The sequence below is a fragment of the Peromyscus maniculatus genome, chromosome 23 (assembly GCF_049852395.1).
Source record: "Peromyscus maniculatus bairdii isolate BWxNUB_F1_BW_parent chromosome 23, HU_Pman_BW_mat_3.1, whole genome shotgun sequence".
NCBI classification, from domain to species: Eukaryota; Metazoa; Chordata; class Mammalia; order Rodentia; family Cricetidae; genus Peromyscus; species Peromyscus maniculatus.
This window is the reverse complement of record NC_134874.1, coordinates 54,172,550-54,199,622: the sequence shown is the minus strand read 5'-3', so window position 1 is coordinate 54,199,622 and position 27,073 is coordinate 54,172,550. Positions and strand designations below refer to the sequence as shown.

General features: G+C 50.4%; 2 protein-coding genes across 6 annotated transcripts in view; one reads left to right on the top strand and one right to left on the bottom strand.

Moving 5' to 3' along the window:
* Window positions 1–1,227, top strand: part of LOC102904556 (cilia- and flagella-associated protein 337-like) — a 134,320-nt gene extending 133,093 nt beyond the window's left edge. For both annotated transcript variants that reach the window (XM_076560146.1, XM_076560147.1), the window contains one exon: window positions 829–1,227. In XM_076560146.1, the coding sequence (XP_076416261.1) occupies window positions 829–1,066 (238 nt within the window). In that variant the 3' untranslated portion in view covers window positions 1,067–1,227. The remainder of the gene's footprint in view (window positions 1–828) is intronic.
* A 5,272-nt stretch (window positions 1,228–6,499) lies between these two features.
* On the bottom strand, window positions 6,500–25,426 carry Hsph1 (heat shock protein family H (Hsp110) member 1). Of its 4 annotated transcripts, XM_076560144.1 has the most exons (19): window positions 25,155–25,397; window positions 22,916–22,973; window positions 21,362–21,483; window positions 21,111–21,251; window positions 20,485–20,607; window positions 19,759–19,858; window positions 19,309–19,442; window positions 18,799–19,043; window positions 17,946–18,174; window positions 16,551–16,657; window positions 16,256–16,389; window positions 14,308–14,516; window positions 12,805–12,936; window positions 10,336–10,473; window positions 9,617–9,742; window positions 8,613–8,720; window positions 8,394–8,513; window positions 8,042–8,203; window positions 6,500–7,344 (listed from the first exon to the last, which is right to left on the bottom strand). In XM_076560144.1, the coding sequence occupies exons 4-19, from the start codon at window positions 21,135–21,137 to the stop codon at window positions 7,141–7,143; spliced, it is 2,298 nt and encodes a 765-aa protein (XP_076416259.1). In that variant the 5' UTR covers window positions 21,138–21,251; window positions 21,362–21,483; window positions 22,916–22,973; window positions 25,155–25,397; the 3' UTR covers window positions 6,500–7,140. The 4 variants fall into 4 exon arrangements, with proteins under 4 accessions (XP_076416259.1, XP_076416257.1, XP_076416260.1 ...); XM_076560142.1 differs by lacking the exon at window positions 21,362–21,483 and having other exon boundaries at window positions 25,155–25,426; XM_076560145.1 differs by lacking the exon at window positions 12,805–12,936 and having other exon boundaries at window positions 25,155–25,306.
* Between the last annotated feature and the right edge of the window lie 1,647 nt (window positions 25,427–27,073).

Below are 27,073 nucleotides of genomic sequence, written 5' to 3'. Positions count from 1 at the left end.
ACATGGTGGAATGTGGGTACAGTCCTGGCACTTGGGAGGGCAGGAAAATCAGGAGTTCCAGGTCACCCTCAGCTATAAGGGAGTTTAAAAGGCCAGAGACCAGCCTTAGACTCTATGGGACCCTGTCTAAGAAAACTAAAAAAGAAGGTATGTTCTGGAAATGAATGGTGATGGTGGTCGTACAGCAGTGTGAAGGTACTAAATATGTATTTGGTTCAGGCGGTCAACTTATACGACATATTTTATACCACAATTAAAAATAAAGAAGTAAGGGGACTGGAAAGACGACTCTTGTTAAAAGCACTTGTTGCTCTTCCAGAGGCCCCGGGTTCAGTTCCCAGCACCCACACAACAGTTCACAGCCATCTGTAACTCCAGTTCCGGGGATCTGATGCCCTCTTCTGGCCTCCACAGGCACTGCACATACACAGCACACAGACACACATGCAGGCAAAACACCCATACACATAAAACAAAAATATTTTTCAAAGAAATAAAAAGAGAAGAGGTAAGAATATGAAAGGGCAAAGCCCTAAAGGAAGAGAGAAGAGGGGCAAGTTCTGGACCTGAGTTGTTCGATGTAATTGAAATGGTGTTGGGGTGGGGAAGCAATCGGAACAAGAAAAGAACTGTAACAGGTGGGAGCAGTTGGCTTTCCAAGGTCCCTAGAAAAGACCAGAAAGAAAGAGTTGGTGACCTACAGCCAAGGGGAAGGGATCACACAGACATGTGCATTTGGAAGGCATGCTGGGCTGCTCAGTTGGGGCCTCTTGTAGCTGCCAGTCTCCAGACACGCCCCAAACCCTCACACTTACTCTCTTCCCCCAGACTGCTGCCGGCAAGAAGGCGGCCTCACTGGAAGATGCCCGAGCTCAAATGGCCCAGCATTTACCAGGGCCTCCAGTGCCATGAGGTCGCCTGTGTGTCTGCTCCTGGGGAGAAGCCAGATCTGTCCATCCTTGGTGCGGACGCGTTCACCATCGGTTTCCACAGCCAGGAAAGAGAAGCGGAGCTGCTGGGAAGGAAGGAACGCTCACCCTGGAGCAGTTTCTGGCCTGAGTGCTAAGGGCCCGCTTCCTTGCTTGGCTAGTTCTTTCCTGTATAATGGAAAGGTCTAACTGAGATTGAGCTTTGCCCTGTGGGAGCAAAGGAGAACAAAAAGAAAAAATGACCTCAGCCCAGGTGGGCTCATCCTGCAGCAATTAGAACTGAAATTTCAGAGAACAAGTTGGATTCACAGTGTTCATTCTGGAGAGTCAGTGTTTCACTGTGTGGGGGAAATCCAGAGCAGGTGGCCACCGCCAGTGTCCCCCAAATAGCTCCTCTACATACCACCTACCACTTAGGGCATCTGCCTCTGGGGAGGCTGCTGAGAAACACAGATGACATTTTGTTGTGTGCTTTTTGCCAGGGAGGCCTGCTTTCAGACAGATGTGGTCTCCCATCAATTCCTAACAATACCCTGGGTGTAGACACTGTTAGCAGCCATCTTACCAATGAGGAAATGGAGACTTCCAGAAGTCAACTGCTGTAAGAGATAGAGATTTATCAAGAGGGGCTTGGCTTTTCCTCTACCCCAATACTCAGGAAAGGCTAGGTGTGGCTCCTAGGAGCTGGGGGGCGGCAGAGGTGAGGATCAGTCCCTCTGTGGCCAGTACAGGTGCCAGGTCAAAGGTGCTGGTGGCCGTTCTGTCCCCTTCTAACCCCGACCACACCTGGGCTGCCAGTGAAAGAGATCTACAGACCGAATGATGTTCCGGGTATTGAGATAGATCACTGGGTTTTTCTGGTTTCCTTATAAGAGACACATGGGAAAGAGGAGGAAGAGAAGGAGGAGAGGGGGAAGGCAGGGTGGCCCCCAGAGCCTGGAAGAGGCAGACAGGACTCACTGAGATACCCCCAGAGCGCATTCTGCCCACACCTTGGTTCACAATAAACGTGAGTTTGAAGGCCGCCTATGGTTACTGTGTCCCAGTGGCAGGCCCAGAAAGCTCACACAGACCCCATGCTTTCTAGAAGGCGGCAGAGCCCCCGAGGCCAGTGCAGACCCGCCAGCGCTCAACTGCTGTTTCATTTCCTCACACAGTTCACATTTCATGCGTGTGTCAGGCTCCTGGTACACTCTGGGGACACAAACGGAACTAGGAACCTGCTTTTTTCCAAAGAGCGAGCAGCCTGGTGGCAGAGAGATGCCTATCACTATGAAGTAGCTCTGTGCCCGGGAGGGGGCGGGGCTCAGGAGGTTGGGGGCGGTCCCTGGGGAAGGGGCTCCTGAGCAGGGGTTGGAGGAACAGGTAAAGGATGTCCTCCCATGGTGCAGATCACTCCTGGGCCGTCCCTGTGTGGAGCTCTGTATCTATGAACTAGTGTGTGTGTGTGTGTGTGTGTGTGTGTGTGTGTGTGTGTGTGTGTGTGTGTGTGTGTGTGTGTGAGAGAGAGAGAGAGAGAGAGAGAGAGAGAGAGAGAGAGAGAGAGAGAGAGAACATGTATGTACATTTGAGGTAGGAGGGCAAGTGGGGACAGGCAGGGCTACCATGCCAAGGAAATAGAATTTGGGGTGAACTATGGTCCTTTGCACCAATGCCCCAGACCTGCCTTAACGCCTCTTCATCCTCCTCTCATTTTCAGGACCCTCTTCACCCAGCCCAGGTTTCCATACCAATTGTAGGACAATAGCATCCAGCCACTGCTCTTAAACCAGGGCAGTGGGGGGCGGGGGGGGGGGGCAGTAGGGGAGCCGGGGCTGGGGGGTGGTGTACTAACCCAGGAAGACAATGGTGCCATAGGAAGAATGTGATTCCACAAGATGCTGGCCAGAGTTGGGCTTCGTTACCCCACAGGCCTAGGCCCACAGGTCTGTTCTCCTGTGCCAGAGGTGACCCCAGTCCTGACTGTGCCCTCCCTGTGTCCTGGAAGCAACCAAAATGCCATCTACCACACTGGTGACTGGGCCGATGCATTCTTCAGATCATTTTTTAAAATATTTACTTCATGTATATGAGTGCTCTATTTGCTTGTATGCCTGCATGATGGAAGAGGGCATCAGATCCCCTTATAGATGGTTGTGAGCCACCGTGTGGTTGCTGGGAATTGAACTCAGGACCTCTGGAAGAGCAGCCAGTGCCCTTAACCACTGAGCCATCTCCCCAGGCCAAGCCATTAGTTCTTAATCACACAATTTTATTGTTTCTCTGAGGACTGGAGTTAGAAATGTGTGTGATGAGACAACTGTAGAGTAAGTGCATCAGGGATGACGTCAGCTATTGGCTGACACAGATCCTTCCAGAAGGTCCCAAGCAGGTATGAGGCTGAGGGCAAGACCTGGGGAAGCCAGATGGACAGACACAGGACACTCAAGGGTCCTTTGAGTTTGCAGAGTTAGTCTCTGATTTCCAGGTCTTGATTCAATGAACAAAAGGCAAGTACAGTAAGTAATCCCTTGATAAATTGAGCCAAGAGAAATCTGTGTTCTTCAGACCTAGTGCGTGCCTTCCCCCCCCCAGCCCTGGCTCCCCGGGATACACACGGACTCTCGAAGTCATTACTGCCCCCAGACGACACTTGCTTTCCTGACTCTGCCTGTCTGGTGTGTTCTTGGAACGCAGCAGTGAGTGGTTCCTTCCACGGCAACCACTTGTAGAAATCACCAGGGCACATTTTGTGGCTCTCCTGTCCTGTGCATCCTCATAGGCCTGGTCTCCCGTCTAGTTTTCTGGCCAATCCTTTGGTTTCTTCTGACACCCTCAATACTAGCCTTCTGAAGGTTTTTTGTGGGGAGCCTATTAGTCATTAGTCATTCAGCCATAGCGGCTGGGTCGCTCACCTCCGCTTGAGACGGTGAGTTCGTGTAACTCAAGTTCCTCTTGAGTTCATGTGGAACGCATCTGAGCATCCACACTTGCTGCCTGGACCACTGCCTGCTCGGTCTGTTTCAGCTTGGCCTTCTCTTCTGAGTTTCACGCCCAGAGCCCTGCCGTGTTGAAATGAATGGCCACCGTTCTTCCTGTGGTCCACTCTTCGGACCATGTGCTTTCCACTGGGTTCTTTCATTGACCAGCTAGTGGTCTGTCCAGCACAGAGTAGGCTGCCTCCTCCCTGAGGACAAGGGCTCAAACCTACACAGAACAATCCAAACAGCCAGAACACCCAGCTGGTGTGGGAAATGCATCAGCCCAAGAGTGCAGAATGGACACACAGGCCGCTGAGAGTTAACACCATAGGTTTTATCCTCATGGCTGCCACGCCCAGGACTCACTTGATCTTAGATATACAGGACTTCAAACAGCTTGCCTCAGCAGCTTTACCTGTCAGGTGGCCAATGCCCCGCCCAGGTGAAAAGCTTTGGTCTGGTAGGTGGGGAGCATCCAAAATTCTCAAGCAAAACTTAATTAAGATCCTAAACTGTTGAGTGGATCAGAGTAATCCCAGTCAGTGATCTTTGATTGTATCTCAGATCCAAGAGTTGTAAAGGACATTTTGTGAGAGAGTGATGGGACCTGATGCTACAGCTGTGTCAGAAGTGGTTTCTTGGGCACAGTGGGAGCCAGTGTCAGGACGGAAGGCCCCTGTGAGAAGTGATGGGAAGATGTGTGCCGAGCCTGAGAGTGACTGCCTGTGTTCACTGCACTGTTTTCTGCCCATAAAGATGAGATGAGAGCACTACAGTAATAACAATAAGTGCTGATTTGGTATTTAAGGGTTTGTTAGAATGTTTTCACAGAGGTTTTCTAACATTTGTGTGAAAGCTGTCAGTATCCAAGAGGAATTGTGTCAAGCCGCAAGCAAAAAATAGTCATCTCCGGAGGGACCTTCACAAACTTCGCTAAAACCCCAAGGACCACACACCCCAGCCTTCAGTGAAGGCAACTGTGCCCACACAGAGAACCCTCCGTAAAAGCCAACCCCTGCCCAGCCTCACTCAGGTCACCCATCCTGACTCTATCAACCCTTGCCTGCCTTAGTCTCGTCTCTAGAAGCCCGTAACTGTCAATCATGAGCCCAAGGATTATGGTTGTTGGGTATTTCGGTCAGCACACCTTCGGGACCAGGAAGAACCGCCTGATGCTTCTGGGCTGCAAATTAGTTCTCTAGACATCACTGGCACCTTCTGGCTCACAGATGCCCCGGAACCTAGAGGGAGCCCAGGACACTCACCAGTAACAGACTGGGGTTCTACTAAACACACAGCAGCAGTTGTGGTTCACCAATCAGGAAGCAAGGCATGCTCCCGATGCATGGCACTTTCAGACAGCAGCAAAGGGGGACCATGCTTGTGTGTCCTGGGTGCCGGGGTACTGGGGACTCGGGGACAGTTCACCAACTGTCACCAAACCCTCAGTGGATGCTCACTGTGCAAGACCCTAAGACACTGCTCTCGTTGCCTGAATAATCACCAACCACCATTGTGGAGGCAGGAGCTCCTTCTACAGAGGGAACTAAGTAGCTGAGGGTGACGCCAAGGTCGTGTGGCCCTTGGAAAACCACCAGGATCTAAATGAAGGGGATGAGCTATCGAGCATTTGACAATCTTGTCCAGACCTTCTTCCCTCCCCTCATCTGGGCCCATCTCTGTCCTTGGAGTTCATATGCTGGAGATGCTGCCCTCAGGAGTTGGTAGGTAACTTAGGGGACCTTGCTCATCTCTGCTTAGAGCAGAGCACGACTGGCAGCTCCCAGTCTCTCTGGCTCCCTCACACAGCAATTCTCTCTCGAGCACTCCATCCTTGAGGGCATGCACCGTTCTGTGATGCAGTCAGGGAACTTTCCAGAGCTAGTGCTGTGCCAATTGTATTTCAGCTTCCCAAATGGGTCTAACTATCTTTTTATAATGTGCCCACCCCAGACTACCAAAATATCAACCAATACAACAGGAAATCTCCAGGGTGATTGGTGTCTGTGCACATTAGGTATAAGCTTCCCAATGCCCAAACTGAAGTTTTCAGACACAAAAACAAATACACAGCCTTGGGTCTGAGCGACATCTCCGGCTGTGGCACGTTGGCTTAGGAGAATATGGATAGAGCCTTGCCAGCAGGCATACCTTTGAAGATGATACTGACCAAATCTGCTTTTTCTGGGCTTCCTGGCTGACAGGAGGTGAAGAATTTTCCTCTGCCACTTGCTGACAACCATAGTTTCCTATGCTAGGAAGCCATGCTACTCTATGTAGCAAAACCTTGAAGACCAACAGAACTACTGCAGACAGTCGAGCCCAGCCACGGTGGGATTTGGCTAAGATATTTTAAACTGGCTTCAGGCAGAATTCACCAATGCTGTGTATTTGTAATACTGGGCGACATTTGCAGGGAACTTCTGGGCTCACAGCTGTAGAAACACCTTGGGGAGAGGGGTCCTCATCAGCACACCTGCCCACACAGTTTTCAGGCACCAGAGGACAAGGGCCAGGCTGGTCAAGGGTGCCAGCAGGTCTTCCAGGGTGGGATCTGAAGCGACTCTCTGCAGGCGCTGGGCCGCTCTGAGTCAGTGACGAAGCCAGCGGTTTAGAAATGCCACCACAGGGTGAACTTTATTGAAAGCTCATGAGGCGTTCACAATGATCACATGATCCCGACAGCTCCCGTGTCACCCTCCACGGGACAGTGCACTGTGTGGTGAGTTTCAGCCTTGCTTCGCATGCTGCTACATGTCACTAGCTGCGTTGTGCTCGCTGGGTTTGTAATAATGAAAGCAAAATCACTCTACGGGACAGACTTAATTCTGGAAAGCCCTTATGCCAATCAGACTTCGTCTCATTTATAAACACCACGGCCACACACATGCGGAAATGGAGAGCAAAATGCAAAAGAACCCAACCTTGGCGAGAACCGCTCCCAGATGCTCATCACGGAGCGCCTGGACAAGCAAGCGGAGTCTGTCTCCTCGGCAGACACTCCACTCCTCGGCGGTCCCTGTGGCAATGCTGCACAGCGCTCAGTGTGGGTCACACCCCACACGACTGTCACCAAGGCCATTCTCCCTTAGGGGCAAAGACTACAGACTCCAGCTTTTCCTTTTCCCATATAATACACAATATTTCTAGACAGTCTTAAAACAAAGGAAATATAAATAGACGTCAGTCTGTTGTACAGTACACATACTATGGCAGACATTTCATGAAGTGGGGAGGAAGCGGCGCAGTGCCTAGTCTAGGTCCATGTTGACAGGGCCCTTTTCGTTAGGATGGCATTCACCGTTCTGATGCGGAGCTTCAGCACCAAAATTATCTTTGCCTTCTAAATCTTCTTTCTTGTCAAGATTTGGGCCATTTGGAGTTCTCTCCAGTTTAGGGGATTCAATTTTTGGTTTGGGTTGTGTTACAACAGGCTCACAAACATTGTTCAATTCCTAAGAAGACAAAATTAGTCATTATGTAAACGCTGATCCACCCAGTTCATTCATCTACTTCCTCATACTTCTGATCGAGTATGTTCTGACCCAATTCCATTCTCGGCATATCTCTACAAACCGTAGTGACAACCCCAATCAAAGTGACTACCTCCCAGGGTTTCTTGGGGACTTGCTAGATGACTATGGATGCTACCTTATCGCTGCAACGTAAAATGCAGGAATTATGAACAAACGCCACAATACGGACAGGACAATGACTCGAGGTTAAGTCACTTCAAGATGAGGTCAAACTTAAAAGCGGCCAAAAAGGCTCCCTCTCCCCGGTCTTCCTCTCGTGTATTTCCCAGACAAGCACTTCCTTTTCTTCTCAGGACTCTGGCACAGCTGCGCTCCCCAGCATCCGACAAACTCCACCCCTTTACTTTCCCCACAGGACCCCACCTGACTGTTGCTGGTCGCCTTCCCACAGGGGCAGGACTGGCTGTGCAGCACTCAATGTCTGTTTCCTCCAGACAGACAGACAGACAGACAGACAGCAACTGCTGGCACACTGCAGCCGACCAGGATGAATGTTTGCAAAGGCAATAATGAACCAGGGAAGCCAGTACTGGTACAGGGGAGGTCAAAGATTTAGAGGGAAAATGCCACGTGTCAGGCTGAATGACAGAGTCCAGTCAAAAGCTGACACACTCACCTTGACCTTCGCCCTTATTTCCTGAGTGCGCACAACAGGGTCCTGGTCCAGACTCCTTTTAGCCTGAGCATTCATAACATTGTTCATCCACTCCATCACCTCATTAACAGACTTCTCAACCTTCTTCATTTCAGATTCATCAATGTGGTTGTATTTCTCATCCTGGACAGAAAATACACAGACACTATAGAGTACTAAACGGACACATCTACTCTGACCCACTTTCCCCAAGTTCAAATCCACCCTGATCCAAAACACCAACAGCCCTCACTGACAACATTTATTAGGATAGAGATTCTGAGGCCAGGTGCTGGCGAAGTCAAGTCGGTCCTGGGGAGAGCACAGCGCCCACCTTGCTTCTGAAGTCCGCTGCAATCTTGGCATAGTGCTGCAGCCGCTGCCCCAGCTCCTCCAGCACTTTCGGGCGCTCCTCGGCTTCTTGAAATCGGACTTTAACAGGAGTGCCCATTTTCTAAAATGAAACACGGAGTTAACAGTTGCCAAATCTACCTCCAATAACCGTCTACAGCGTAAAACGCAAGTTGCCCCTTTCAGGGGAGGAAGAGCTTACCATCAACTCTTCCAACTTGTCAATATACGCTTGCTTAGCTTGGTCCTCTCCTTCCTCATACAGCCAGTCTTCTGTCTCTGTGAGAAGCCTCAGGAACTTTTCATGTTCCTTTATAGGAAAGTCAAGTTAGTGGCAGCTCACCCCAGAGGTTCTTATCACCCCAGAGGCTCTTATCACCCCAGAGGCTCTTAACCCAAGCAGGCATTTTAGTAGTGACTCCAGGCAGCTCACCTGGGAAGGAACCAGACACTGGGTTCCCTTCACATTAACTAGAGTCCTATGGCGTCACGTGCGGCAGGCACTGGGGCTTTTGTCTTACATAATTCCAGCACCGCTTTTAACTCACAATGCTATGCCTGAGAAACCCAGCTCCAGGTCATGCTTGGGTCATGGAGGAGCAATTATGTTCGGCACAGGTACTAACTAAATAAAGTACACCGCAGGGCAGCTCCAGGGTCGGGGGACCCCAGTATAAAGCAGCTCCAGGGTCGGGGACGGGGATGGGGGGGGGGGAGGTGGTGGTGGTGGTCCTAACCCCAGTATGAAGCATCCCCACACCACACTAGGTGTTCATCCCCACACCACACTAGGTGGTTGTCTGGCCAGTCTTTTTCCAAGTTCCAGCTGTCACACAGCTGTGCTCCTGGACTGACCCAGAGCTTCACTTAGGCAAGGAAAGTGCGAAGAGGACCGAGATGCTCAGTAACAGTGCGGTGATGGACCATGCTGGACAGCAACCGACGGCTGCCCAGAGAGCACCATCGCAGAGGCTGAAGGGCTCGTTTCTCTTTCCAGCCCTAGGTCACATGCCAGACTCAGGAGCAGATGTCTGGACGGTGCAGACTACTAGTGTGACCTGCAACACTCATGGCAGGTGGGCCTCTCTCCAGGGCCCAGCTCAGCTTCTGCTCTCGAACTGTTTTGTTCTCAGAACACCCGAATGACCACAAGCACAGAGGATAAGTGTTAAACCCGCCTATCTAGACCAGGGCCCAGAAGCGTACCTGCTCGCATATGAATTTCTCATAAGGGCCACACAGCTTGTCCCTGAACTCATACACACACTCCTCCACTGCGTTTTTAGCGTCGTTTCTCTCCTTCTCCAGTTTGTCCTGCATTATCATCTTCCCCTGTAAGGAGGCAGAGGTTAGTCAACCTTCAAAGCCACACCTCAACACGCCAGGACCATGACCACATAAAAACCGTTTCAAGTGATACCTCACAAAGCGTTTTCTACAAAATGTCACAGCCCTCCAATTTATAACTACACATGGAGAAGCTGTTTTCTGATGTGATGTTAGCCACCCCACTTTTCATTACTTGTACATTAGAAATAGGCAATTTCTACTAAGTTTCTAAATCCAGTGCTCTCATCCAGTGCAGTGGACCGCAATCACTGCCGGTTTCTCGACTCTGAGACTAGGAAGGCTCTGTCGAGGCCGCAGGTGTTTTTAGAGGGTCATTCCACGGCCTGCCTCCTCCCGTGCCTGTGCCCAGATTCTCAAGCAATTACTTTAAGGAACAAAGCAATTCTCAAACAGGCACAACTCCTGGAAGAAGCACAGACCTCCAGTCCTCACACCCAAACTCCCTAGGGATGAACGGGAGGGCCTCTTCCTTGTGCCTCCATCCCATCTCTGGTAAAGAATGGGTCCCCCCTCAGCCCTTGCAGTATGGATGCAGAACCAAGCAGCCAGAGACACCCGCGGAAAGCAGCACTCACCTCTGTCTCAATGTACATGTTAAGAAGGTCTCGCCCTAACTGCCAGACCAGGTTGGCTTCCACAGGCAGCTCAACGTTCACCACTTTGATTTTAGGTTTTTTGGCTTCTGGAGGCTGATCAACTTTCTTTTCATTTGCCTTGAGGGTTAAGAAAAAGAAAAATTCTTAATCCTTGGAAAACAAAAGCCTACCATATTTCCTGATGCTTTATGCACATATCTCCAATTCTCATGCTGCACCTATCTGAGAGCATCTCCGCCCACCGCCCACCCGGGACTATGGCAGTAACTACGCACATCATCATCTTCCTGCAGCAACTCACCACTCCCTTCTCCATTCACACTCATCTTCACTAAGTCTTTCCCAACTGTCAGGTCACATAAGCGCAGACCACGGCAGAGACGTGGGTCTTTAGTCAGCGGCTGAACTGACTATCTTAGTCCTCTAGCCCAGCACAGTACCTGTTCCAATCAGAACTAGCGCCCTGAGTGCCTCCAAGTCTGTGGATCACGTGCAGAGGTACCACCTGCCTTTCAGCCGTATCACTTCTCATCTGGAACTCTGAAGACAGCCAGGCACAGTGGTCATACCTGCCACCTCAGCACTCAGGAGCCTGTAGCTATGTGTCTGAGGCCAGCTTGGGCCACATAACGCGATGGAAGGGTCTTAAGGTAGCGACTGACAGGGTATCCCAATCCAAAAAGCTCCTAAACCTGAATGTGAAGGCAGGAGGCACCTGCCCCAGGTAGACAACTCCCCTGCTGACTGCGTGTGACAGGTCAGAGCCACACTACAACACAACAGACACCGTAGGAAGTGGCCTCGGCCTCCACGAGGACTACAGAAAACAGTCTTTCACATCCTACCCCAAGCTACGTCACCATTTGTATGTCACTATCAAAAAAGGAAAATCAAGACACTCCAAACATTACCAGCAAAGGCTAGCCAGTGTATTTTACTATAGATTGTTCAGATGATAGAAATACAATGCCAGAGGTGGCCTTTAGTTTTCCAAACATTGTCCATTTCCCTTTCTTCAGATTCTCACCCTCTTCCCGCCCCACCTGACGCCCTGCTGAGGAGACTCAGCTGCACGGTGGACTGGAGAAGCCAGGTGTGCAGCGGAACCTAGCAGGACTGCCAGGCTGGCATGTCAAGGTGGAGACCTGTCCCTGGCACGAGACTACAAGCGTCAGGGCCTGTTCAACGGCTGCACTAAGGACACAGTGCGCATGCTCCCAAGAGTCTGTACCTCTAAGTGTTGTGGACCACGCAGTCAGCCGCAGTGCCAAGGCATCACGCCCCGAACCCCAGCAGAAAAAGAAACCCACTGCCTATAGCTAGGAAGACACAGGAGTACAAGTGATACTCCAGGAACAAAATGAAATGTCGTATACACGGCAGCTTATAGAAACAAGAGCACAAACTTCAACCAACCCCTGACCACCCGACACAGACTTCGAGAAACCCCCAGAAGTGTTCAAGGGCCGAGAGCCAACCTATGTCATTTTCTAGAAAGGTACTGAGACTCCGCAGTAAGTCTGTTGAAATTTAACTCTAAATCAAGGAAGGGGGAATGATATTGAAATGTGAGGACCCATTTTCCTAAATAAATGTCACCACCTCAACTCTTTTCTAACAGGGGAAAAAAATAAACAGCTTTCAAAATCAGTCAGGATCCAGAGCTCATGTTAAGGGCCCCAAGACTAATCAGGACAGAAGCCAATGAGAAACTGGCACAAAATCTATTCTGACCTCCACCAGTCCTTCCCCTTCTGTAACTTGCCTGAGTGAGGGTAAGGGAGCCCCAGAATACTAGGAAGCCAGACAGTTCATCATTTACACGAAGCCTGCAGAAATGGGAACTCTGAAGTACAGCCTGAGCTAAAACGATGGGAGATTCTCACTATCAACATGACGGCTAGTTTCAAAGATTTGGTTACAACTGGCCATTTTTCAAGGGACACAATAGTTTTGTTTTTTAAATTTGGCTTCCAATACTGCAAACAAGTTAAAAGAATAATCAATTGGAAATACAGCCGGCTATTACCAGACCATCATAATTAATTCAAAACTGACAGTAACTGGAAAGGAGAAAAAGTTGAACTAGACTCCTGAAACCCATGTATGAACTACTTAACTCTTGAACTGACCCCGCAGCACGGGATACATCTTTCTGAAACCCGTGTATGAACTACTTAATCAACTCTTGAACTGACCCCGCAGCACGGGATGCATCTTTCTGCTTCTGCCCTTCAGCAAACAGTAGACCTCGCTTTAGGCTGTCTTGGAGTGGTGTTACCAGAAGTTTGCAATCTGCTTAAGTCTGAGTACTCCTTCTAGCTGGTTTTTCACCAAGTGACACGTAGAGAATGAACAGCAAAACCCTACAGCCCGTCCAGTCACCTGGTTCCTCTGGAAAGCACAGGCTTAGAGCATTAACCATCACATGCTGGAAGAGTCACTCACTTTGTCAGCATCGGGGATTTTGTTTTCTTCTGAGGGAAGTTCAGGTGAAGGGGGAGACTGTGAGGTTTGTTGGCCATCAGTTTGTACCTGGGGCTGTGTTCCAGCTTCACTGTTGTCTGGCTGGATATTTTTCTGAAATGAAAGCCCAGGCACAAAGGATGTAGAAAGCAGGTGTACTTTATGAATTTAAAGTTATAGGACACCAAAGACAGTATTCTCAATTTCTGAAATCTTAGTAGGTGGGCAAAAAAGGTACTAGATAAAAACAAAGTAAGTCTGCGAAACTTTAGACATGTAAGAAATTTAAACCTGTAAGAAATTTTATGAATGACAGTGTTACAGTTACATCATCCATGAGGGCTTGACTGCTGGGTGACAATCCAGAGCTCCTCTTGCAAAGCCTTTCCCCTAACCTTTCACAGCTAGGACTCTCATAGGCACAGGAAACGGCTACTAGGCCAGGCTCTTTCCAAAACCAAGTGTCCAGACTCGAGCGGCAGCATGCCCTCAATGGCGTCACCCCAGTTACAGAAAAGGACCAACTACTGGTAATTCCAGGGCTGACCCTCCCCAGCTTCAGGACTCAGCTATCCTACCTCAAAAGATCTCAGGACAAAGAACAAACAATAGGACATGCCAACAGCCCTGCTGAAAAGATCTTGAAGACCAAAGGGAAAGGAATACCCCCAAGCTCTTTAGTGGCCCCAGTTCCGGCAAGTCCGTGCTGTCACCACCTCTCGCCATTGCTAGAGAAGGCAGGCTCAACTCCTTCAACTGTTCCCTGTCCACCCCTCAAGTCTTCCACATTTTCCACCCACAGCTTCTAGAACCTGAGGCAGGCACTGAGGCAAGGCACTACGCCCCCGAGAGGATACAGCACTGGCCACTCCCTCTGTGAATGGTGTCCAGATAGGACAACTAAGCTAAGGCTCATGATGCTAATGGCCCTGCAGTGCTCGAGGCCGCTGGATCCCAAAGCCTTCCACCAACACTGCACTCACTGCCTGCCTGCCTCTCCCGGGAAATCTTTTCTGCTGCTCCTGGAGATCAACTGCAAGTCTAAGCTAAGAAAAGCAGTCACCAGGCCACCATTATCGTGACATGGCTCTTTCTTCGTGACTCCCCCAACCCAGAAAGCCAGGCTAATAAAACGAGTCCTGGAATACCACGGCCAATTTTGCCACACAATGAAAATGAAACAAAACTTGCCTTTCTATTTCAATTTTTATAGCTGTTTTTAACCAGTCAACATATGATTTAATATATATACCCTTAAGAAAGCAAGAAAAGAAAAAGCAACTTTTCCTTGTCTTTCTTCAAAAGAAGTCATCTCAGTCATAATACATAATATTCTCATATCCTGCCATTAATTGGCAGGACCAATTATCATTACACAAACTTCTGATCAATGTTATGTAAGTGAAAAGTATTTAACCTTTACCCTCCTGCTAAAGCTTAGAAAGAAGTCAATTCTACAATGTGACAACCACTCCAGCCACTTACATCCACATCCGAGCTTTCTGCTGCTTTCTGGTTTGGACCTTCCATGTCGGCCTCTACCGAAGAGCCGTCATCCTCCTCCGTTGGGACCTTCTCCACCATGGACGCCGTGGAGATGGTGAAAATGCCATGTGTGTTCACACGCACCTTGACTTTCACCCTAGACTTCTCTCCGTCTTTCTGTGCAGAGACATTCTGAACGACAAAGCGGCCTAGAGCAGAAGGGAACTGCCAGTTTAGAGACGGACTTATTCTATCAAGACAGCCAAGAAAACACAAGGCTAAGAAATAAGAAACCTCAGACAGCCACTCCAAAACTGTCTGTTTCCCCGTCCCCGACCACTCCGAGCCCCACCGCGGGCACCTGGGAGTCCATTCCCAACCCTCCCCGCTATTCCCAGGCCGTCACTAAACTCTGTCACTCTCGGAGTAACAGCACCGGGCAGACAGAGCTCCTGCCCAACGGCCTCCTGCTCCTCCTCATCTCCAGGTGGACGAGCACAGACTTGAGAACCTGAGCAAATCTAAGGCAGGAGACCACGCACATGCTAAATTCCCAGTCTTTTAGGGAATACTAATCTTCTGACTGACTGATCTAAACTGTTGAAGTCAAGTTTGAAATGGGGACACGAGCTGAAGCACCCATCAAAGCTCACACACATCGCTAGGGTAGTGCGTCAGCCCTCAAGAGTGACAAAGAAGAACACAGCTGAATGCTGCTGGGACCTGGTCTTAGACTGGTGGTTCTCAACCTGTGGGTTGCCCCACTCCTTCTGGGGTCAAACAACCTTCCACAGGGGTGGCCTAAGACTGTGGGAAGCACAGACACTCACATTGTGGTTCACAACAATAGCAAAAGGACAGCTATGAAGTACTAATTTGATGAAGAACTGTGTTCAAGTCAGGAAGGTTAGAAGTACCTCTCTAGAGTCACTATTTTAACAAATACTTACTACAGAGCCAAATGTGGTGACCCAAGTTCAAACCCAGAACCCACAGCACAAGAGAACCAACCCCTAAACTCCTGACCTTCATACGTGCACTCACACACAAATAATATTCTAAAAATACCCATTTTCCACGCATGATGGCACATGCCTTTAATACCAGCACGCAGGAACACACAGCAAGCTCGAGAACAGCCAGGATGCATAGACAGATCCGGTCTCCCAAGTGTTCAAGGAAAGGAACAGCCTTTTAACTAAGGTCCTGGCTGCACAGCACACAGCTAGATCTCATTACTGGGCCAGTCAAGGATGCTGGCTGGCACGACCACTAACTCAGAACTAACTGCCAAATGGTCCTTTACAGACACACTTCTGGGTACAACGCTCATGGGTACGGAATGTCAAAGTGCTCAGGAGGGACAGCTCATGACAGCTCCCGTGAGCCAAACACTAGCACTTAGGCAACAGCTCATCTCTGAGCAGTAGCAGATAATGCAGCACCCGACCCAGAAACCCTCAGTTCCCAAGCAAAGCTTTGTCCAGCTGTCCTCTCACGACACTGTGAACCATGTTTTCGAAGCAGTGTGTGATGGGCCAGACTGGAGTCCTTCAAATGCTTTCTCTGTCAGTGAGGTGAGGGCAACGGCGAGGCCTGGCAGCGTCAGCAGGTAGGGGACAATGGCAAGCCTCCGGGTGAAAAGGGCATCTGCAGAGACGCTCCTTCAGAGAGAGCGGAGTACACATGAAGACCTTGGCTCCCTGCTGTGGGAGCCAGGCTTCCAGTCTGAAGTTAGCACCCTGCCAACAACACTCCATCTTGGAGGGAGGTCAGTGTGAGCAGCCAGCACTCTGCAAACACAGACTCTGTCCCAGCAGGAGGGCCATGCAGCAGCCAGGCCAGCAAGTCTCCAGGTCAGCGCAGCCTCCTCACGACTAAGTCTCTGCACTCAGTGAAGGGCTGCACCTCTAACCCAAAGGGCAGGTGCACACCATGACTGGCTTACCTATCTTTGCTTCTGGATACGGAACTCCTTGAGGGTCTGAATAGAATGCTTCCAGCTCAAAAGGCCCCCTTCTCAAGAAGGTGAGAACTTTGGAGAAAGGTGCAGCATGGTTCCGACTGAACACCTCGTGAACACTAGGAGGAAGCAGACGCCAGCGGCTCAGACCTGACAGACTGCTCGCCAACCTTCCCGATTCCGCCCGTCACTCCCGATCACTCCCGACCACCACACGAAGGGGGACAGGTCTGGGCCCCTAGTCCTTCAACCGGAAAACTATCTATCTGTGGCTACATACCCTTCAGTTTCTTCTGAGTCATGGTTCCAGACCAGAGAAATGGGAAAAGGAACCGCATCTGTGACGGAGAACTCTCTGACTTTAAATGCTGGAGAGAGAATCGCACACTGAAAAGACAAACGATTTAATGTTAGAACAGCAGCATGTCATGCACCATTTTAACATTATGCTGACCACAAAGATAAGTCACCAATCCTGGGCCAGAAATTTTTTTGTTTTTGGTGTTTTTTGAGACAGGGTTTCTCTGTGTAGTTTTGGTGCCCGTCCTGGATCTCACTTCAGACCAGGCTGGCCTCAAACTCACAGAGATCCGCCTGGCTCTGCCTACTGAGTGCTGGGATTCAAGGCGTGCGCCACCACCGCCCAGATTGGGCCAGCAATTCTTACTTCCAAGTTTCACAGACTGAAAGACAGGTTTTCCCGGAAACGCCTTGTTGGTGGCATTTTCAATTACAAGCTAACTCTCTCAAGTGTACACCCACGAGAAGCCCTGCCTTACTGCTTTCACATGTCCAATAGACCAAAAGGATGGAACTCCAAATGCTCACATTTTCAATCAAATTTGTAAATGAACACCGGTGGCAAATTCAAAACTGGGACAGGACAGACAAGCTCCAGTCTACACAGGACACACTAACCTAGCTAAACACGAAGAAAGTACCCAGACCCACTGAGGAGAACGCATCTCACCAGTGGTATCCTTCAAAGCAGAGGCCAAAACTCAGCTCCACTGTTCAGAAACTAGGAATTTCCAACAGACAGCCACTCCACCATGGGAGGTGTTAGTCCAAACACTCTAAGTGTACCCATAGACACGCTGTTTCGTACAATTAACAAACGTTACAACACCCCGAAGCCAGGCTGGGCTGCGACAAGACAATGGGCAGGGCTGCCCCCTCTTCTGCTGTCACAGCCACGGCGAGCTCTCCGGAGACCTGCTTCACAGAACCTCATCTACTCGTACCTAACTGCCAAGCATCTTCTGTTTACTCCCAACATCTGGATTGGGTGCATCTGCCTCTCCAATTTAACGTAACGATTCAGCTCCATTTGCAAGTGGGAAAAGAATCTACTTTCTAGAAGCATTTGCTAATACTCCTAACCCTACACATGTTCCTCAAGTGAATTCTTAACTACAATTGGCTAACACTCTAATGCCTCCTGTGCTGGGAAACAGTTGCAGAGCCACCACACAGCTGACCAGCGCTCTACAGGCACTTCCTGTCATCTCAGAACCAGGCCGTCTCTAGACCCCTCTTAGAACAGCAGCCCAACAGTCCTCTTCACCTTCCTCTCTGCCCCTCCGGACAGTCTCTCCTTGGGAATGGAGGGAATGGAAGCAGGCCAGGCTACACGTGCCCGGGGACCAAGGGAGGGCACTGGAGACTCACATACCTGCAGGGCACAGCCTCTGGCCACCGCTTCGTCCGCATTGAGTGTAGTGCTGACGTCTTTTCCAAAGAATCTGGCAATTCTCTCCTTCACAGCTGGGATTCTTGTGGCCCCTCCAACTATCTCAATGGCACTCACATCCTCGGCCTTGAGCTGAGTCTGTTCCATCAAGGAATGAAGGGGCACTTCTATTTTCTGCAGGAGTTCAGCACACAGTTCTTCAAACTGTGACCTTAGTGAATGGAAGGAGCACATGGTCAACCATTGAGTTTTTACCAACCCAGGTCACTTTGCCTTTTCCTCTCAGTATCCCAAATCCCACACGGGTCAAATTATTAACTTGATATAAAATGCATATATTCTGCATATATATATATATATACATATATATATATACATACACACACACACACACACACACACACACACACACACACACATACATACATCACAGCATAGAGAGCACAGGGAGAAAATTCTGTGGCTAATGTAGGAAGAAACCAATCACATTTAGGAAAGGTCCTTCTAAAGACCCTCCCAGGCTGGGGAGATGACTCAGCAGGCAAAGCACTGGCTGCCAAGCCCGACAGCCTGGGTAGTCCTCCTCGGAGTCGTCCTGAGTTCAACATGTGCACCATGGCAGGGTCACGGACAGACGGACGGACGGACAGACAGACGGACGGGGACATGGACACACACAGACACAGACGTGTCCCTAGGTTCTGACTGATATATGATGGTGTCTGCAGCCAACAGCCATCACCCTGAAACCTAAGTCAGGAAGGGTAACAAAGAAGACCGAGGGCAAACTTGCACCGTTCATCCCCTTCACGTGTCCACATGAAAGATGACACACCTGTTCATCTTCCCCGAGACGTCTCTGTCGCTCATGAAGCACTCGATGCTCAGCGGCAGGTCTGTGCTGTTGGAGCTCATGAGCTTCTTCAGCTTCTCACACTCCTGATGGAGACGAAGAAGGGCTCGGATTTTGGATTTTGCATCTAACTTGTACTTGGTTTTAAACTCAGCACAAAAATGCTCCACCAGCTTCTCATCGAAGTTCTTTCCTCCTAGGAAGGGGTCAAACGCTGTGCCTAGAACCTAAGGTTGGTTAAGGAACGAGAGAAGCAAACAAACAGGTTACTTTCCATCAATCGCACTTGACTTAAAATCTCTCACGGCATTTCCTACGTTTACTACCATGCTGAAGAGAACCTTAACATCCTTTTACTTAAACGTAAAGACCCCCCACCCCCGCAGAGTCTTCATGCACCATTTTTCCTAGTTCAATCTTCAACCAACCGTCTAAAGCTCCCAGCTTCACGGTTCACAAAACTCTTCTCCAGAATGGGAGTTCCAACTTTACCTTGAGTTTCCCTTTGTTAAAAGCACAGGCAGAAACTTGGAAAGAGGAGTGCCCCATGTCCACAAACACCACTACCCGAGGCTTCTCATCTGCGTTTGGGAGGTCCTGCTTATAAATTCCGTAATTCAAAGCCACTACAAGGAAAACAAAAGCCAGATCACCAGTTGTCCTTCCCTTTTCTTAGGGATCTGGTGTCATAGGAAACCAACCCTTTACATCCTCTAAGGGATCAGTCACTACTCTCTATGACTGTTAGATAATGCCCAGCCTCTTCACCCCAAGTCACAGTGCCAGACTCCATACACCACCACCACACTTGCCAGGAGACTGCTCATCCACAAACTTTGTTCTCTTTACCCGTAAAAGCACTCGGAGTCAACAAATTCGGATCTGAACCCTAACCCTCTTTAGAAAGGCATTTCTAAGGACACCAGCAGGTGCTTCTCTTACCAGCTGTCATATCATTCATGAGTCGTAAGCAGTTCAAGCCCACGATCTGCGCAGCATCCAGGACAGACCTCCTCTCAGCGTCTGTGAAGAAGGAGGGGACCTGCAATAGATACAGCACTGATAACTAACTGTCCCACAGCCATCCGAATAGACACAGCACTGATAACTAACTGCCCCACAGTCATCCCAATGGACACAGAGAGTGCCTGGCCAGTCCCCAAATCACAAGCATAAATTTAGACTTCATTTCTAGTGATTTCCTTGACTTACAGAGTTGCCTTAAAAAGAGAAAAATAATAATAACAATAATTCCCAAAGCACTGGTTTTCAGCCAAGGGAAGACTCTCCCTGTGAAAAGCTCTTCAGAATCCCAGCCCCTCCCTGTATTACAGCAGCCACCTGCCCTAGAGAGAACAGGCGCAGACGTAGCTGGTCAACCTGTGTTTTTAAAAAGCTCCACGGGGGACCCCACTGCACTGCGAGCCTCTGTAGTCAAGAGCCCTGCGGCGTCTAGCTAACGTTAACTTTGAAATGCTCCAACCCATTCCATTAAGAACACCTTGGTAAGAAAGAGCATTCGTGTGTGTGTGTGTGTGTGTGTGTGTGTGTGTGTGTGTGTGAGAGAGAGAGAGAGGGGGGGGATGGATGGATGGAGGGATGGATGGATACTGGAGCCAAAGCACGGCAAGCTGAAGACAAACACGGTGCCCGGCTGGGTCTACTCACTGAGATGACACAATCCGTTACTGGCTTCTTGAGGTTGTTTTCTGCAGTCTCCTTTAACTTAGTCAGCAGCATGGCTGTTATCTGCTCCACGCTAAAGAGATGCTCTTCATCCATGTACATGACCTACAATACAGCGGGAAATGCTTACACACCCTACCACTTCGGCTAAATGCTCACATGAACTTCCAGCTGTTAGTACATACCCTGCTCCACAAAATTCGAGTTTGTTGGTTTAGGAAGAAAGAAGGAACCAAAAAAAGGGAGGAAAAGAACTTTCCCTAGAGAGAAGGAGGAGGGCGGGCAAAGCTGGGCTGACCCCAGCAGCGACTCCTGGCCGCTCTCCTGCTCTCCACGCGCCCCCCAAAGGGCTCTTCACCACGCCTGAGCCATCGTCACTTGGATTTTTTTTCAAATACCAAAGCAACCAAAAAAATCACTAGAAAGTTAGAAGAAACAGCAAATCATCTAGGTAGGTATGTATCGTCAGTTAAGGAAGTCTCAGTTTCTATTACCTACACTTTCAAAGGAGCCAGACGGGAGGGAAAGGCCCTCGGGGTGCAGTCAGTCACCTTGGGTAAAGGATTAAGCCGAGCCCTCCCCTCCAGAGATGCTCAGAGTAGTGTTACCTTTATCCCAACGCCACCATTCTTCATCGGGACCAAGTCATAGCTCAGGCCGGCCTTCTCCTTCTGAATGAAGGGGTCACTGAACGCTCTGCCATGGAATCTCTTAAAGCTAGACACTGTATTGTTTGCATGAGTGATTTGCTGCAAAAGAAATGGAAGATTTAAACTTTGTTCTAATTTCATCACCTGCAGCACCTGCAGCAATCTCAGACAGTCATTTGTGCAACTCAGACCAGCTCTGGGGGGTATACCTAACTTTCCCTCAGAGTCCTCGAGTTTCCATGAAGGGATAGCTCCTACTGTACTTTCTTCTATGGAAAATGCCAGAAGGAAAGGCAATGGTGTCATCAGACTTTGGGGCAGATCTCAAAATCTGCAAGATAAAGGAAAAGACGGCGCAACTGTCTCCAAGGCTCCAGAACTCCTGAGCAACTGTATTGCTGTACCCCATCTTCTCCCCCAGCAAACCCATGCTCACTCTTCCACTACAGAGGGACTGGAGCACTCTCAGGGGAAGGGCCTTATGCAATTCTGCCTAGAAACTGGCCAGTGCTAGAGGCAGAGGAGGACGGGGTAATTTCCCGTTTCTAATTGACTATTTGGTGGGGGGTGGCACAGATCTTACTGACAAACTCACACTCACATTGCTGGATGTGCGTGTTAAAAAAGGGTATACTTCGGCAACCTGGTCCCTGGAATGCGGTCTTGTTCTAGGTACACATGGAATAAGGGGCATGAAATTCAGAAAAACTGGGTGGACAGACATATGCCCACTTGTTCTGAGACGGCGTTTTCTTAATCTAGTGTTTGGGTCAACCCACTTCAGGACACTCCCTTCAAAGGTAGGCTCCTCACTCAAAATGAAGAGACACCCCTAAACTCCTCAAGTCACTCAGCCTGGAAGCAGCAAGGGGCCACTGTTTCTTTCATCCTGCACAGCTGGGCAGCACCCGAGGTTCAGCACCAGGCGTGCTCACACTGAGCTTGTCAATCGGACACAAGTCAGTCAGACAGACAGACAGACAGACACAGACACACAGACACACAAACACACACTACGAAGACACTCTGCAGGAGTGGGTCCCAGGGACAGAACTCTCATTGTCAGGCTTGGCAACAGGCGCTCCACCCACTGAGGAACCTCACTAGCCTGAGAAACTACACACAAAAAAAGCCAAGTGTTTGTAATTAAAAAAATTGTAAAGTCAAGCATGCTGTCATGCCCATGCCCCTTTAACCCCAGTACTTAGGAGGCGGAGGCAGTGGCAGGCAGGCCTCTGTGAGTTAAGAGGCCAGCCAGAGGACACAGTAACACCGTGTGTGCGTGTGTGTGTGTGTGTGTGTGTGTGTGTGTGTGTGTGTGTATACATACACACACACACATATAGATGAGCACCGAAGTTCCCCTAATGAAGGGCGGGAACAAGGGAGAAGGAGCAAGGGTGGGTGAGGATGACGAGGCAATCACCAAGGCTCAAAAAGAACACCTGACACCCATCTTAGCGGTACGATTTTCATCGTTAATGTGCACGTGTGAGTGTCTGCACACGTGTGCGGCATGTGCCTGGTTCCCATGGAGGCCAGAGAGTGTGTAGAAAGCAGAGTTACAGGCAGCTATGAGGCACCAAGTGGGCACTGGGGACCAAACCTGTAAGAGCAACAAGTGCTCTTCTTAAGGGCAGAGCCATCTCTCCAGCCCCGCGGTCTGGTTTCCAAACCCAAACTCTGAAACCTCAGCACACCATTCTGGGGTGCTGCCGGGATTTTCCTTAACCAGGTGGGCATTATTCTCTTCCAGAACATACCTGATTTTTGGCTGCAACTCCGATTGTTCTGTTTTTTGGTCCAAACGATATGACTGACCTAGAACAGAAAGTAAACGTTTCCCATCTGTCGAAAAAGCACACTCTAAACCACCAGGAGGGGTTCCAACACAAAGCACAGCTCTGCAGCTCACAGCTTTCCCCAGGTCCTCAAGACTCTGGGGATAGGAACAACTGCAAACCACAGCTCGGACAGTGCAGCCCAAGGGTTAACCCTGCTGGTCTACCTGCAGCTGGGGCCTTCTTAGAAGCTCAATACCTTGAGTGCTACTACAGGGTCACCAGGTCACAAGGACATGGAACTGAACACTAATTCTAAAAGCTCTCCATTTAGGGTATTATTAAACCTGGCATTATGCACAACCGACCGGAAGTACAGCGTAACTGTACCTCTGTCACCAGCTTCATACAATCCTAAATGTCACTGTCACTTATTTCTGTCCCCATCTACCACCTGCTTTAGAACTGAAAAGGTTTTATGTAACTCTAAGTCGTCTATGGTGCTGCCCGTAGAGTTTAAAGCATACAGATGAGGCTCCCATCTGGAAGATTCTACTTAAAGTCAAGTAAGAAAAAGAACCAAAGTTCCTGCAGCCTGAAGTATAAATGCTGAGGGGATGGAGTGACCATCAGTCACGTTAAGTCTGCTTTGACCAGATGAAGGGTGACCTGTAACTGGGACAGCTTCCTCAGCAATGGAAGGGGATGCGTAGTAACAGAACCGAGACAAGATGGAGAGGTCTTGTGTGGAGGCGGCAGTGATTAAGGTTTTGGATTAGCCGAGTAATCCACTGTGCATTACTAATGCAAGCCTAATCTAATTTTGGTTCAGCTACTCCTACGTGGGTAAATGAGTAAAATGGGACTATCCCAAGAACATTTAACTTTGCTGTAACAGAAACATCTTGGACCCAGCAGCCTAAGCAGGTACTAAATGTCACCCTAAAAGCCAGGGATTCTCAAGCAATGGCCGGATCTTTTAAGGCGCAGTCTACAAATCCTGTGATTCTGAGCTCTGAGAGACTAGAGACTTGATCTTCTCATTTTCCAAGTCAATTAACCAGCTGTAATAGGGATCAGTAGCCAATCCCATTGTTAACCCTGTAGTTTAATAGTAACGTAACACATCAGCTGAAAATTCTGGTCAACACACTGGTCAAGCATCTCCCCTGCTTCTCCCTGAGCCGCCTTCTTTTTAAACCAGAGACTGAAGAAGCACAGACACACTCGGCCCATCGGGGAGAGGCATTTTTCCTACTAATCGCCAGAGAACCAACCACCATGGCTGTGTAAAGAGGTGGATTGAGCACCACTGCGTTGCTCAGAGAGTAAGTTACCAGCAAGGCTCATTTCCTATTCACACTCATAAACGTTCCTCTGCACATAAAAAACCTAAGGTCGGAATGATTTTACCTTCAGGTTCGACGGTTAATAATCTTGGACTCTGTACATGATGGAAAAAAAAAAAAGTCCTACAACGATTGCCTATAAAAGCAAGTAGCCGTCGTCACCGACTGCACATGCAGGTCTATATATCCGCCTATGCAACCTTCAGAAACTAACCCCCTCAAAAAGTTGCTTTTTACCGTGCTTCCGTTTGCCCACCCACGGAGCTGCAGAATATTTAATCCAGAGGGGGGGTGGGGGGGAGACGACCCATCTTTCCCACCGAGGTTTTTGCACAGCAACGTGTTAGGAACAACGACGATATGAAATTTGTCCTGCTTATTCTAAACCCGTGCCAAAACAAACACACATTCGGTCTGGAAACTCTCATGAACGGCTTTCACGATAAGCCTTAAAAAAAAAGGGGGGGGGAGGGATACTCTTCCAAAAGGCGATTCGGGGCACCGGGGCCACCTTGGCAAACCGAGAGGGAGACGGGGGTGAAAGGCAGGGGCGGCGCGCGTGTCTGCGGTCGCTAACAACAGTCCGCCCGCTCCCCGGGGCGGGCAGCCGCGCGCAGGCTCCGCTGGAACCTTCTAGGTCGTTGGGAGATTTCCCCATGCGGAAGAGGAGGCTCCGCAGCCCGGGCTCCGCCGCGGGGTGGGAACCGGTGCCAGGCTGCAGACGCCGGCGGGGAGCCGGGCCGGGGACCCGGGGGCCGCGCTCCTCCTCCCCGCGCCACCACCCCGCCCGCCCGCCCGCCCGGGGAGCGGCGAGCTCGAGCCCCCCGCCCGCTGCCCTCCCCCGCGGCCGGGCGGCCCAGGCTCCCACTCACGGGGTGCAGCGGTCGCTGAACTCGTTGGCGATGGTCTCGATGCCGCCGGCCCGCGCCACCGCGATGTAGCAGCTCTGCGAGCCCACGTCTAGTCCCACCACCGACATGGCCGGCCCGCTCAGCCTCCGCCTCGGGTCCGCGGCGTGCGCCTCCTGCTCCCGACCGTCCGGGAAGATGCCTCGGGCTCACCCCGCGAGACGGCGCCCGGTCCCCGCCGCCGCCGCTGCTGCTGCTGCTGCCGCCGCTGCCGCTCGCAGCTCGCCCGCCCGCCCGCCCGCCCGCACGCAGCCGCCGCCGCTCGGCTACCAATCCAAAAGGGGAGGTCCCACTCGCTCAGCCTTATGTAGCCTACTGGGGAGAACTTTCCAGAATCTGCGGCATTTACTCACCGGCGCCTCCGCCGGCCCCTCCACGTGCCACTTCCGCTTCCTCCTTCTCGAGCCTTCGAGAAGGATTCTACCCAATGGGCGGCCGCCCGCCCCCGCCGGCGGCCGGCGTTGCCATGGTGACGGGGCAGCCGCTCGGGCGCCATTGGCCAGCGCGGACCGAGCCTGCCCAGCCTCCATCCCGCCCTCCCCACCCCGGGCAGTTCGTGCTCCGGTGGGCCCCGCGATGAGTCACGAGCCGGGGACGCCTGTCGCTCATGGAACGACACCGGGCGGCAGTGTCCGGCTCCCAGACGCCGAAGGACTACTGGGACGGGTGGAGACAGAAGCCACTGCTCCGGGACCCCCGGGCCTCTCGGGTCGCCGACTGGCTGTCGGAAGAGAGCATGCCGGGAAGTGTAGTTTGGCTGGGAGACCGGAGCGCCTTGCATGCCGGGGAGTGAAGTCCAGTGGGGCGGGGGGAAGGCCTGGGCGCTTTGCATGCTGGGATGTGTAGTCTGGGCCGCGGTGCGTGCTGGGACCCGGCTTTGTCTCGAGGGCTCAGAAAAGAAGGCCCCGCTGGTTGCTTCCCCTTCGCGCGCTTTCTCTGGCGCTGGCTTTGTGCTCTGTTCTGCTCTTGGCTGTTCTTCCCACAGCCGATGAATTCTGATTTAGGAACGTCAGGTTTACGCCGCGTATAAGCAGCACGGTTTGTCAATTTGCAGACACTGATCTGCTGGCAAGACTTGCAGAATGAAACACCAGGGGTTTCTTCTTCTTTTAATGAAAGCAGCTTTTGGTTGCGTCGCTTTTAGCTGATTTGGGGTACGAACTTATGCCGACTTTGTTTAACCCTGCCACTCCCAAGCATTATATAAACCGGTGTGGTTTGGTTACTTGTGCGATCTAAGCTTTCGTTTTCTTCCCTTGGAAAGTGAGCTTGGGTTCCACATAGAGACCGAGGAGGGTCAGGAAAGTCCGGCTGAGAACCCCGAGTGCACCTCGATCTCCAGGATATGGAAATAAGCACAATGCAAACGCGTGCGGCCAAGCCAGTGTGTAATTGAACAGACTGGGGACCCAAGGTTAAAAACCTGTCCTCCGGCGAGACAAGTGCGGTTGGCTACGTCAGAGGCTTGCGTACACATGACAGAGGAAGCTGTGTATGGTCGTGGTGGTTGGTTAGCTTGCCGCTTTAGTTATTTCACCTGCTACACTTAACGGCCGTATTAAAATGGAAAAAGGGTAGTAGTTATCTCAGGGGGGCTGCATTTTTAAATTTGAAGTCTGTTTAATGTATTTATTTTTGTTAGGCATCTCTGTCCAAAACTTCCACGACCTCAACGTTTTGTTTTTTTTTTTTAGAATAGGAAAACTTTTATTAAAATCGATAGAATCATAGCTATTTTTAACAAAGAGGACCTATAAATGATTTGATCTACCTTCCACTCTTTATATGAGGAACTGCAGAGATGTGGACCTGGACAGATTCGGGTCATGTTCAGCTCTTAGCACTCACTGCCGATACGTATTATGTAAAACACAGCACCCAAA